Source organism: Scyliorhinus torazame, chromosome 7 (assembly GCF_047496885.1).
Source record: "Scyliorhinus torazame isolate Kashiwa2021f chromosome 7, sScyTor2.1, whole genome shotgun sequence".
Classification (NCBI taxonomy): Eukaryota; Metazoa; Chordata; class Chondrichthyes; order Carcharhiniformes; family Scyliorhinidae; genus Scyliorhinus; species Scyliorhinus torazame.
In genome coordinates, this window is record NC_092713.1 from 95,093,359 (window position 1) to 95,106,587 (window position 13,229).

Below are 13,229 nucleotides of genomic sequence, written 5' to 3' on the forward strand. Positions count from 1 at the left end.
GAAAAGAAGGTACAGCCGATTTTGTTACAATACCACCACATTTATGGCCACAGTCAGCTTCGGTAAGCCCTCATATTACACGTCAGGTCCACGACCAGTACCATGCCAGGGATCTGGGGCAAATGGTAAGGAGGGCAGTGGATCATTCGGATCTAACAGAGTACGCACTTCAAGTCATGCCAGACGGCACTGCCATAAAATATTTTGAGGTCCCTGAAACAATTAACACTCGACTGCAGCATCACTGGGGACATGATGTTTTGGAATATGTCAATCCACAGGTCTGGGCGAAATACCCATCACAAGTGGGAAAGACAAATGTTACACCTATAAAGGTAACGATTAAGGATCATGTAAAGCTACCTTCCATTCGGCAATACCCCCTGAAATCCCAAGCTGCTCCGTCTATAGACAAATTAATTCAAGAGCTGTTGCAACAGGGTATTTTGGTCCCTTGCCAATCAGAATGTAACACCCCCATACTTGCTGTGCCTAAACCAGCCAAACCAGACCAGTACCGATTAGTACAGGATTTACGTTCAATCAATGCCATCGCATAGCCGTTACATGCTCTCACCCTCCAACAGGATATTACGGTGTATAGCTCCCACTCGGTCATCGCACTACTGAGGCAACTGCAGACTCAGCATCTTACCGCAGCTCGTCAGAATAGGTATGAGGTATACCTTTTGAACAATCCACGTCTGACATTTAAACACTGTACCACTATCAATCCAGCCTGTTTTCTTAGTGGTCCCCCGGTCCATGAAGACGCACCTGGCCACGACTGTTTAGCCTTGATTCAGGAAACTACCACAATAAGGGGCGATTTGAGTGACATTTCGTCAGAACAACCTGACATGATTATGTGTGGTCAAATATCCCACCGGGGTTTAGTTAATGACTTACTGCAGGCCCTTCTTATGCCCGCACAGATTTCCGTTATTAAATGCGCTGCCCGCACAAATGGTAAGACCCCAGTTGATGTTGGTAATGAACAAGCAGATTGTGCAGCGCGGACAGCTGCGCAAATTCAGCAAGTGATGGTGCCTAAAATGTTAAGTCAGACTAAACGATCTACTATAAATATGTCTGCTTCTGACAAGTCAATGCCAACCATCCAAGACGTCATAAGGTTACAGGAGGACGCTCCTGAGAGTGATAAACAAATGTGGAAACGGTTAGGTTGTACATATGATTCTGTTTCTTCTTTATGGACCACGCCAGCACATCAGACTTGTATGTCTGATGTACTGGCTTTATGGGTCATCGAATGTGTACACTTTGCAACTCATTGTGGGGCTCGGGGGACTAGTGATTTGTTGCTGGACACTTGGTGGCACCCTAAAATGCAGGGGCTGGCCCAGAGTATCAGTAATCGGTGTTTGATTTGTCAGCAATATAACACCGGCAAAGGTATCCCTTGTGGGATGGGGCAAACCCCGTTGCCCAGTGGTCCCTTTGAGATGCTCCAAATGGATTAGATTGAGTTGGAAAGGTGTCAATGTTATAAATATGTTTTGGTCATTGTGGATGTGTTCAGCAGATGGGTTGAGGCGTATCCGACTACCGATAATAAAGCTGCTACTGTGGTTAAAGTTCTGATGCGGGAAATCATTCCCCGGTACAGTAGACCAGCTCAGTTGAGTTCTGATAACGGGCCTCATTTTCTTGGACAGATTAACCTGCCTCCCTTCTCCAGTGCTATTTTACAGGTGTGGAGCATGATGGGGTGGCTACGCACCGTCTGTGTGATATTCGGCCTCACCTCGCTTGGAGTGTTATTGGCGATGACATAGAAAAGGGGAATATTATCTATATTTGTAACCCCAATCAATCTACAAGGATACATCACCTATGCAAGGGTGATGTTCTTCGCTGCCCCCATATACGAAGACATGGTATCGACTCATGGAAGGTCGTCAAAGTTAAGGAGAATGCAGGAGTCATGAAGCAATTGCACCGGTCCCGGCGATGGAAAGGGAACATTATATGGACATTGCCTTGTTTTTGGAATACATGTAAATTTGATTTTGGATGTGTTAAGATTGGTGCAATAAAGGTAACATCAGGCTGTCAGGAGAGCGTAGGAAGAGGCTATGAGAAAGAGAGAGGGACTAGAGAGAAAGGACGGGGCGTGTGAGAAGGGACGTACAGCTAGAACGTAGGTTGTCGGGAGATACACTTAATTTAGTTAAAGGCCAAACTGAGGAAAACCCGGGTAGTATGAATCTCTTCTACCAGATTTACCACTGCTTGTATGGCCAGGGACGGGTTGTCTGCTACCCGAACCCCGCAGCAGTGTCTAGGTTATTTTCTGTTTCACCGCTTTGGGGCACTCCCCAAACGGTGGTTCATTGTCAGCGTTCCGAGCCACCGCCCGAGCAAGTCACTCTTCCTTACGATCCGGGTTCAGCACCACCGGCTATTTGCCTTCCCCTTCCTCGGGATAATTCCCATTCACAGTATGATAGGCTGCAACGGTGAAGGGCGTATATACCTAGCCACTTCACTCCCAATAGGGATTCCCGGTCGTACGAGAATTGTTTCAGCAGTGAAGGATACGGCTGTTTACTGGTAAAGGTGGAAACGAATATAACATGTCTGTTCCCCACCTGTACGGACAGGAGGTGCCATATCACCCAGGCGTCTGGCCAATGCGTTTGTTACAACACCACTTGCGTTCCATTGAACGCCGGCCTCCAGCTCCTTTGTCGCTGGGGGAATGTCTCTCATATCACTGTTGGGACTAGGGCTTTCCGCATTGCTAGGTGGCCCGAATGGGCGTTTCGAAGCTAGATAAACTGGGCTACTGGGGGGGGTTCCTTGGCTGTCAGCAATAGGAATTATTTTATTTGTGGCCTTACCATCTTGGGAAATGAAACCTTGGGAGCCCTCGGGGCAATAACCAAGGAATTGTCTCAGCTACGGTTGTTTGCAATGCAGACCCGGTATGCTCGTGACTATCTTCTGGCCCGTGAGGGTGAGGTATGCGCCATAGTGCAGGGCAAGTGTATCATGGGAGTTCAGGGACTTGACCGCTAACATCACTAAATTTATGGATCACATACGGGATCACCTGGACGGAATGCAGGATCCTGGCGCTTGGGGTAACTGGGGATTTGGAGGTTGGAAGGACTGGTTGATAAATATGGTCATGTATTTAGTGGTGGCTATCGGCTGCATCTTTGTGGGCCCAGCCATCCTTAAATGTGTGATGGGTAGAATGCGGGGTACACTGGAACAGATCAACGCCCCTAAAATCTTAGCTGTCAAAATCCATGAGGGTGCAGCAGATGAAGGGGGGCTACGCCAGGAATTGGAAATGCAGTGACAGATCTTTTTAGATGAGGGACCGTAGCTATGGATTGGATAGTTCGGTTATCATGGAATGATAAAAGGAGGGAATGACGAATGTGATATAAAATAGTTACTTTAGAGATATTAGTTACTGTAATGTAGAGATAGGCCAGTCTCATTCTGGTGAGTTCACAGACAAAGGATTTCAGACTGCATGGCAAAGCAGGAAGAGGTGTGTCCACCATAGGAGGAGAAAAGGATGCTGGGTAATAGGGGCCAGAGGAAGGGATTGGAAGTGAGCCAATCAGAATGTCTGACTAGGTCAGGAGGGGTATAGGCTGACCTATGGGAATTGTGTATGTGAAACTTGATACCATTTGAATTGATTTGCATAGATCTCTTTGTTCATTCGCTTTCCGGGATGTAGGAGACTAGATGTGTCCTATGCTTCTGTGAAATTAAACAAGCTTGCAAGCTAAATAAAATAACTAATGCTGTACCTGCAAATCCATCTCGACTTTTATTGAGGCCAGACTGACGGGTAAAGAAATTTGGGATTTGTCAACCTCATGACTGTATTTTCTTCTTTTTTGTTTCACTGCGTGCGGGTGTATGGGTTAAAGGAGCCAATGTTGTATATATTTGGACAAGGGAAGTGATGGGACTTTCACTCGAAAGGAGGGCTCTTTGGGGTGTAGGTGGGTATGCAGGGTTTGTGTGCAAAAAAGGGGATTTCTGGGCTCTCCTAGGGCCGGGCAAGGGGGAAAGGGACCCGGGCAGGGGCCTCCACGCTGGCCGGTTTAAGCCAGCCCGTGAACAGGAGTGAGGTGGGGGGGGGGGGGGGGGCTGCGGCCATCAGAGCCTGGCAGAACAGGGTCCGAGTGGTCTAGCCGGGGTGGACAGTTGGGAGGGAAGGAACCGAGGTTGGGGGGGATGAGTTTTACAAGAGGCAGTGGACGGGAGGAGGCGTGGGGGGGGGTTTACAACTCTTGGGTATCATGTATGGTACTCTTTCAGAGGTTGGATGGCATTGAGTGTGTGTGTGTGGGGGGGGGGGGGGTTGGACTCTATAGATTAATGGTGACCATGGGTGGCCCCGGACTCCTTTTTCTTTCTCTCCTTTGTTTTTTCTTTCCACGTGGGAGTGTTTGTTTTATTGGATGCATATATTGACAGGTGGGTTGTTGTTTGGGGTGGTGGGAGAATGGGATCGCAGTTATTGTTAAGGGGATTGACTTTGTATTTGTTACCGTTTACTGTCTGTGGGTGGGGTGTGAATTTAAGGAAAATGTGAAAAATGGAGAAAAACATTTATTTTTAAAAAAAGCCACACTAGATCTGAAACAAATAGCCCGACAAAAGCTAATGCATATCCTGTAACTCACACAAGGGAGTAGCTAGGAATTTTCAGTATATGACAAGTACCTGACAAAAGGCTGAGCACAGGAGACCAATGATGCTCATTCTTTAAAACGTTACATTCAAGATGAGGGCATGGGAGGGGGAGTGAAATTGCTTATTCATTATAAGAGTCATCCTTTGAAAAGGTCAATTTTTAAACTGCAAACCCGTTAGTGTCAATAATAATAATCTTTATTATTGCCACAAGTAGGCTTACATTAACACTGCAATTAAGTTACTGTGAAAAGCCCTTAAGTCACCACATTCCGGCGCCTGTTAGGGTACACAAAGGGAGAATTTAGAACGTCCAAATTACCTAACAGCACGTCTTTCGGGACTTCTGGGAGGAAACCCACGCGCGCACACAGGGAGAACGTGCAGACTCCGCACAAGCAGTGACCCAAGCCAGGAATCGAACGCTGTGAAGCCGTGCCACCCGCTGAAGACCATTTCTTGAATAGTCTACGCTAACGTATAGAACATATGAATCATCCTATTAGTCTTATGTTTTTCTCCACAAGTTAATAGTTCAATCTTAGTGTGCAATTCTCATACCCTTTATATACCTCTGACAATATTTATTCCCATTTAAAAGTACTCTTGGATTTGCCTTCAATGATAATTTGTGACTGAGAATACCATATTCTGAACTTTATTTTTAATTTTTATGCTTACTTAAATTTGTGTTGTGTTGACGAACTGAAATAATCCATCTCTATTTATCGGAGCATAACCCTGAAGATCTCCATCAGGTCATTCTCTCTCATCCTTCTGAGCTCCTGTGGAAAAAGCCTCACTATTTCAATCTCTCTTCATAATTCAAACTTCACAGCTGGATATTCGATGAATCAAACATTGAAACTATTTCTTCAGTGTTCTAATAATGGAGTTCCCAAAATTGAAGACATTTAACCAGTCGAACAGTACTCCTACTTGCTTTAATATTCTATGCCAATAGTTACAAAATCAAGGATTCAGTTTATTTTCTATTCTAACCTGATCTACTTGTATTGTCATTGTTGATGACCGATGTAACTGCATTAATTTTTAATTGCTTCACCACCCCAATATATCATTATCATATTAATTTTGGAGAAAAAGTAACTTTTCATTTATCTAAATTACACCATGTCTGTCGCTTATCCATTTTCTTAGCCTCTACTTCTCTTGCAGTCACCACAGCTCAAAACATTTTGCCCTAATTTGGAGCATGCAGCAAATTTCATTATCATCTTCATGATTTACATATACCCAGTAAAGGTTGTCCAAATATATAGTGCCTGATACACCACTCCCCTTCATTCCCACTACTCCTACCCTCAAACAATTGCTAATGTTCCATGTAATCATATGACTCATAGTTCCATCAACCAATTCCGATGATGGTAATGGTGACCTTTTGAAAAGTGGCTACGAAGGTACAGCAAAACCTATGGCTGTAACTGCATGGGTGGCACGGCAGCACAGTGGTTACCACTGTTGCTTCACAGCACCAGGTTCGATTCCCGATTTGGGTCACTGCCTGTGTGGAGTCTGCACGTTCTCTCCATGTCTGCATGTGTTTCTTCCAGGTGCTCCGGTTTCCTCCCACAAGTCTCAAAAGATGTGCTGGTTAGGTGATTAGACATTCTTAATACCTGAACAGGTGCCATAGTGTGGCATCTAGGGTTTTTTCACAGTAACTTCATTGCAGTGTACTGTAAGCCTAACTGTGACACCAAGAACGATTATTATTATTATTGAAACAAAGACTTCTGCAAGTCAACAAACATTGTGCACAAAACAACTGTTGTCATCATACTCTGGTACTGCAGCAAGACCTGGACAGTGTACCAACACGTAAAAGTGCTGGAGAAATTTCATCAGCAATGTCTCCACCACATCCTGCAGATTCAACGGGAGCATCATTGAACAAACATCAGTGCTCTTCCTAAAGTCAGCTCCACAAGCATTCAGGCAAATCTCTGCAAGATCAACTTCAATGTGCTGGACATGGTGCCCAGATGACTGAAAAGCATCATTCCTGCCAGGTTCTTTCTCAACTCTCAATCGGCTAACTTTCCATGGAGAAAAAAAGAGGGGACACTCAATGAAGTGCAGAAGAATTGACTTTAAAACAATTGAGAGGAACCCGTTACCAAATCATTCAAAATGGCAACAAGCTGCATCTCAGAATCACAGCATCTTAATGATGAGGCAGAACAGCAGCAGAATGGGAAGCAAATCCTGAGCTCTGTATCCCACCACCTTGCAGAACATCCTCTTCCAAGTATCCTACCATCTGTGGGCTGACAATTGGTCTGTTCAGTCATATGAAACCCATGGCAGAAATTTGCAAACTTGAATCCTTGAGATAGAGGGACAGGCAACAATGATCTCTATCAAACCGGGTTAATTCATCACCTTGCTGGACTGTTATCAGATCAAAAGTGGATTCCTGGATATATGCCTGAATCACCAATCAGTACTAGATCAACCCATGATGCGAATGTGGATTCCAAGTGTTTACTCAGTTGATTGGCAAGTCTGTACTAAGTTGATACATCTATGGAAATAGATTAGTGGTACTGGATCAAAAGTATTGACGTGAACTTTAATCACAGAACTTCATTTGGTAGGAGTATATCTCGCAATAAGCAGCAAAAAAATAGAAATGTGGGAGTAAGCAGCTGAGGCCTCAAGTAAACACTTAACCCTAAACAAATGCAATCAACAATTTCCTGAGATATGTATTAATCAATTGTGAATTGAAACCGGTGACAGTTGTGGCTCAGTTGGTAGCATTCTCACCGAGTTAATAACGAATGGGTTCAAAGTTCTACTTCAGTTCAGTACAAAAGAACTGTCGCATGGTTGAAGTTGCTATCTTTCAGCAGAGAAGTTAAACAAAGGTTCCAAATGGACATAAGATCCCACTTAAAGGAAAGCAATGGAGTTGTCCTGAAGTCCTGGCCAACATTTGCCCTCAAACAACATGACTAAAACTGATCACCTCACTATTTACGAGGCCCTGCGATGTACAAAATGACGTTTTTTTTTTTACACTGCACTTCAAGACAAGCCTTTTCTTCAATTAACTATAGTGCAGCAGCTAAAAGACAACATCTTTATTCCAGGCTGCTGTTCCTCTGACACTTTAAAATAGTGATCAAAACAGAAACCCATGACATCAAGGAAAGGGGAATAGATGGATATAGGAACAGGATGTATACATGGAATTAAAGCAACTGCTTCTGCAGAGGATAACGGAACATTAAATGTTCTGGTCGAATGGTCAATTCTTGCACTATAATCACCATTCCCTCACTGTTGCACTGTCAAAATCCTGGAATTCTCACCCCATCAGCACTGTGGGTGTACCTACATCTCAGGAACTGCAACAGTCCAAAATGGCAGCTCACCACCACTTCCTATTGGAAAGAATTTTGAGAGACAGGATTTATGATGATTTAGAAAAATGTAATTTGATTAAAGATGGTCAGCATGGCTTTGTGAGGGGTAGGTCATGCCTCACAAACCTCATTGAATCCTTGAAATGAAAATCGCTTGTCACGAGTAGGCTTCAATGAAGTTACTGTGAAAAGTCCCTAGTCGCCACATTCCGGCGCCTGTTCGGGGAGGCTGTACGGGAATTGAACCGTGCTGCTGGCTTGCCTTGGTCTGCTTTAAAAGCCAGCGATTTAGCCCAGTGTGCTAAACCAGCCCCTTTGAGGATGTTACGAGACACATTGATGAAGGTTGGGCCGTGAATGTGGTGTATATGGATTTCAGTAAGGCATTTGATAAGGTTCACCATGGTAGGCTCATTCAGAAAGTTAGGGGGCATGGGACACAGGGAGATTTGTTTGTTTGGATACAGAATTGGCTGGCCGAAAGAAGACAGCGAGTGGTAGTGGATGATAAGTATTCCGCCTGGAGGTCGGTGACCAGTGGTGCCCCGCAGGGATCTGTTCTGGGACCTCTGCTCTGTGTTTTTTATAAATGACTGGGATGAGGAAGTGGAAGGGTGGGTTAGTAAGTTTGCCGATGACATGAAGGTTAATGGAGTTGTTGATATTGTCGAGGGCTGTTGCAGGTTACAACAGGACATTGACAGGATGCAGAGCTGAGCTGAGAAGTGGCAGATGGATTTCAACCTAGATAAATGTGAAGTGATTAATTTTGGAATGTCGAATTTGAATGTTGAATACAGGGTTAAAGGCAGGATTCTTGGAAGTGTGGAGGAACAGAGGGATCTTGGTGTCCACGTACATAGTTCCCTCAAAGTTGCCACCCAGATTGATAGGGTTGTTAAAAGGCATATGGTGCGTTGGCTTTCATTAACAGGGGGATTGAGTTTAAGAGCTGCGAAGTTTTGCTGCAGCTTTATATAACCCCGGTGAGACCACACTTGGAATAGTGTGTCCAGTTCTGGTCGCCTCATTATAGGAAGGATGTGGATGCTTTGGAGAGTGCAGAGATTTTCCAGGATGTTGCCTGGATTGGAGAGCACGTCTGATGAAGAAAGGTTGAAGGCTTATCTCACTGGTGCGAAGAAGGAAGAGAGGTGACTTGATAGAGGTGTACAAGGTGATGAGAGGCATGGATAGAGTGGATAGCCAGAGACTTTTCCCCAGGGCGGAAATGGCTGTCACGAGGGGACATAATTTTAAGGTGATTGGAGGAAGGTATAGGGGAGATGTCAGAGGTAGGATCTTTAAACAGAGAGTGGTGGGTGCGTGGAATGCACTGCTAGCCGAGGTGGTGGAGTCAGAGTCATTGGGGACTTTAAGCGACTCTTGGACAGGCACATGGAAAGCAGTAAATTGAAGAGGTGTAGGTTAGGTTGATATTAGATTAGGATAAATGGTCGGCACAACATCGTGGGCCGAAGGGCCTGTACGGTGCTGTACTGTTCTAACACCCACATCTTGTAAATGAATTAAAAATAACTTCCATACCATTCTGTGCTGTGGAACAGAAACATTTTCCTTTTCATGAGCCCAAGTAATTTCTTCCATATTTAGAATCTAATTCATAGACTTTTAAACGTTGATTCATTTGTAAACGAATGAACATTCCCTTCATAGACCTTACGATATTACAAACCATTAATCTCATCAGAAGACCAATGAGCACAGCTTGCATAAGCATCAACAACCAGTGTGAAAACAGGTCAACGTCAATGAACCAATAACATAAATAGCAATTTATAAATCAGCATTGAAAAGCTTGAATAGTTCAATTACATTTTATTTTTGCATTAATCATTGTCAGGAACTCACTGTATTTCATATTTCCAAGTCTAGTTAATATGTTGATAACTTGACCATTACACATCGCTTCTTTAACCTGTTATCTTCATTTCTGTGATCCCAGAAATCAAATTATTATTATTTTTTAAAAAAAGACGCAAGTGTAAAACTTTGCTTATGTAGTTGGTAAACTGATTTCAGATGTGGAAGAAATATGAACTTTTCCAGATAAATATTAACTTGATTTAATATTTTCCTACCAAAGCTTTTTCATGCAGGTTTCTGATAACACAACAACATCCAATAAAGAGAATTAAAAGTTTTCGAGCAAAACTCCACAATCATGACCTTTTTCCCCTGAACTCTTAGTGCTTCAACTTCTAGTTTCAGCATAGTTTTAGTGCATTCAACAGACAAGCTTTATGCTTGCTTTTCAGTTCACAATATGTTATCACAAATATTTAGAACTTCCTTTTTAGGGACCAAGAGTTACAATAAACATTTATTTAGGAAAAGTGATTTTCCTACAATTTTCTTCCACGTTAAAAGCAATTTAATTCAACTAAATCCATTATGTGCACAGTATAAGAGAAAACTGTTATTTGCACAAGAATAAATGACGACGCCAATGATAATAGATAAACTGATTGCTGCTCAGAGATTTAAATTTAGCTGGTATCGACTGGAAAGTCGATCAAATGTCAAACCGATCAATGTAACAATTGGGCAAATAAGAAGTGAATAAAATTACAGGGTTTTAAATTTTGAAGCAAAATATGAGCGGATATATCTCGGTCTGACACAAGGCTGCATGTTGTGGGTAAGTGAACAATGAGTGAATGATAAGCATTTCTTCAATTGTCTTAAAATAAACAAATATTTTTTCCATTCGTTATACATTTAAAATTGAGAATTTCAAAGTGGAATGCGATCAATTCAATGAACAAATCTGCATTCTTGCATAATTAGAGAATTTAGTTAGAGAACTTACCCTTTCAAGATCCTCAATTTCTGAGCTGAAATTGTTGTCACCTTCCATCATTTCCTCTTCCTCAAGTGTTCGTTCATCATCAAAATCATGCACAAGCATATCAGCAGATGGATCAAAATCATGGTCCTCCGAACCTGCTGAACCCCCTTCAGGTGTTTTTTGAGGGATGGTGGGGTGAAGGAAGAACAATGTAATGTTTTTGACTTTTCAGCAGTTACACGTCACCTTTTAACACTAGAACATGCTTTCTGAATATTTAATACAATTTTGACTTTAGCACTGCAGTATTGATTTGACTCTAAACCATAATTGCACAACTCTGCCAGAATTATTATCGAATTAAATTTGCCAGAATTATTATCAAATTAAATTTGCAGCAAATTCATCGTCAAGAGTTCATGCTAAAAGTAAAATAAATCCCTGCTTTTGGAAATATGTATTTATAGGTTTATATAGAATCCACCATAAATACTTAATTGTGTTTTAAGATATGTGCAATTTGCAACACTATTTATTTCCACAAGTCACTGAAATAAAGCTAACAGCTTTACTGTAAATACAGACCTTAAAGAAAGTTCGCTTTTACTGTACCTGGGCTCGAGCTTCCAACGGAAGGCTGTAATTTAAAAATAAAACTTTAAAGAAGATTAAAAATAAATTCACTACTGAAAACATTTCAAAAACAAAAGCAATTTTCCACATCAAAAGACAATGGCATTTTTAGAAGTTACAAAAACCGCGGAAAACCCACGTACAAATGTTTTAAACGCATTCACAAACCAACATTACCCCCACCTCCCAAAAACATAAATTCCGAAGTAATGATAAATATACAAAGGAAAAAGTTAGACGCCTGACTGAGATATCACAGTTAGGAACGGGGGCGGGGGTGCGGGAAAAGTTTGCTTTTATAGGAGGCTGGATGGAGCTCGCGGAATTTCTCATCAGACCTGAAGCGGAAGCTTAGCTGTTGAAATTTCAAATAAATACGATAAATGCTGCAATGTTTTGGTCGGAGATTGTTTTTCGAAAAACAGTTATTTTCCTTTAAAAAAAGAGGTAAATTCTAGGAGGGAAAAAAATACCCAAATAAGGCCTAGCGGATATGGACGGAACTTCAACATTGGGGGGGGGGGGGGCGCCGCGAAGCCAGGCTCCGGCACAGTGCCCAATAATATTTCCACAACTTAATAATTTTAAGTCAAAGGGAAAACGCAGAAAAAGTTTATCACTCGAATGTTTCCTCTTTAAAATTGTATTTCCTTTAAAAAAAAACACTGATTTGCATTCAGATATCAATGAAGATAAAGTTTGGAAACAAGTATTAAAAATTAGATTTTAAAATTAACTTTTTTATTTTTTTGTGAATAGATAAGTCTAGTGACGGATCCGCCTTACCTCCGCCATTTTCTAATTTCGGGTCGGGGATTGAGGTCATACCTTGACCCGGATGTACTCGCTCGCCCGCCTCTCTTCCTCCTTCCCCCCACCCCGCCACCCAACGAGTTCGCTGATTGGATCTGAAAACAATCTGCCTCCCATACCTGTCAAGTGATATCAACCGTGCGCGGTTTACTTCTGTCAACACTATTTGAAAATAGCTTAAATCGCCTGGCATCAAAAATACCATTAAAATGCCTGCTTTCAGCGACAGGGAGCGCCGGTTGGTTTCCTTGGAAGGGCGGGCCAATCAGATCGAGGTTTCTTGCGGGGGGGGGGGGTGGGCGGTGTAAAGGGGCGGGGCGCTGTAACTGTGGTAACGGTAGCGGCCCCGCCCCTGACAACAACGCCGTCGCTTAGGAACACAGCAAGCGGCTTCGAGAAAGAGCTGTCGAGCGGCGAGGTAGTCCCAGCCCTGTTTGTCCGGAATCTTGTTGGAATCGTCCGAAAACCACAATGAAGAAAGGGAGCCCCTCATTGACGTGAGTTTGATAACTTTGTGGCAGAGTTTACTTGCACAATCAGCATCCTGGGCGTTACCATTGATCAGAAACTGAACTGGACTAGCCACATTAATACTGTGGCTACCAGAGCAGGCCATAGGCTAGGAATCCTACTCACCTCCTGACCCCTAAAAGCCTGTCCATCATCTACAAGTAAGAAGCCTTACAACACCAGGTTACTGTGCTCACCGCAGTGTTATGGGCCAGGGTTTAGAGAACCCCAAAGTGTAGCATGGAGTTCAGCTGACCCACGATTTTTAATAGATTGTGGTATGGGGAGCACACGGCCCACTCTACAGGTGGGGTACAGCAGAAATGGAAAAGTATTTTTTCAAGCAAAACAATGTTTATTCTATGAAC

The 13,229-nt window shown here is 42.9% G+C and overlaps 2 protein-coding genes across 11 annotated transcripts in view; one reads left to right on the forward strand and one right to left on the reverse strand.

Annotated features, from left to right (window-relative positions):
- Positions 1–12,603, reverse strand: part of LOC140426391 (mesoderm induction early response protein 1-like) — a 98,123-nt gene extending 85,520 nt beyond the window's left edge. For 2 of the 9 annotated variants that reach the window (XM_072511089.1, XM_072511090.1), the window contains exons 1-2: positions 11,518–11,561; positions 10,927–11,072 (exon numbers count right to left, since the gene is read on the reverse strand). In XM_072511089.1, the coding sequence (XP_072367190.1) occupies positions 10,927–11,025 (99 nt within the window). In that variant the 5' untranslated portion in view covers positions 11,026–11,072; positions 11,518–11,561. Of the gene's footprint in view, positions 1–10,926; positions 11,073–11,490; positions 11,562–11,876; positions 11,896–12,324; positions 12,391–12,470 lie in introns of those variants that run through there. The other 7 variants (XM_072511093.1, XM_072511094.1, XM_072511091.1 and 4 more) reach the window with 7 other exon arrangements.
- A 76-nt stretch (positions 12,604–12,679) lies between these two features.
- The window catches only part of dnai4 (dynein axonemal intermediate chain 4), a 401,481-nt gene continuing 400,931 nt past the window's right edge, over positions 12,680–13,229 (forward strand). The window contains exon 1 of one of the 2 annotated variants that reach the window (XM_072511088.1): positions 12,680–12,848. In XM_072511088.1, the coding sequence (XP_072367189.1) occupies positions 12,823–12,848 (26 nt within the window). In that variant the 5' untranslated portion in view covers positions 12,680–12,822. The remainder of the gene's footprint in view (positions 12,849–13,229) is intronic. The other variant, XM_072511087.1, reaches the window with a different exon arrangement.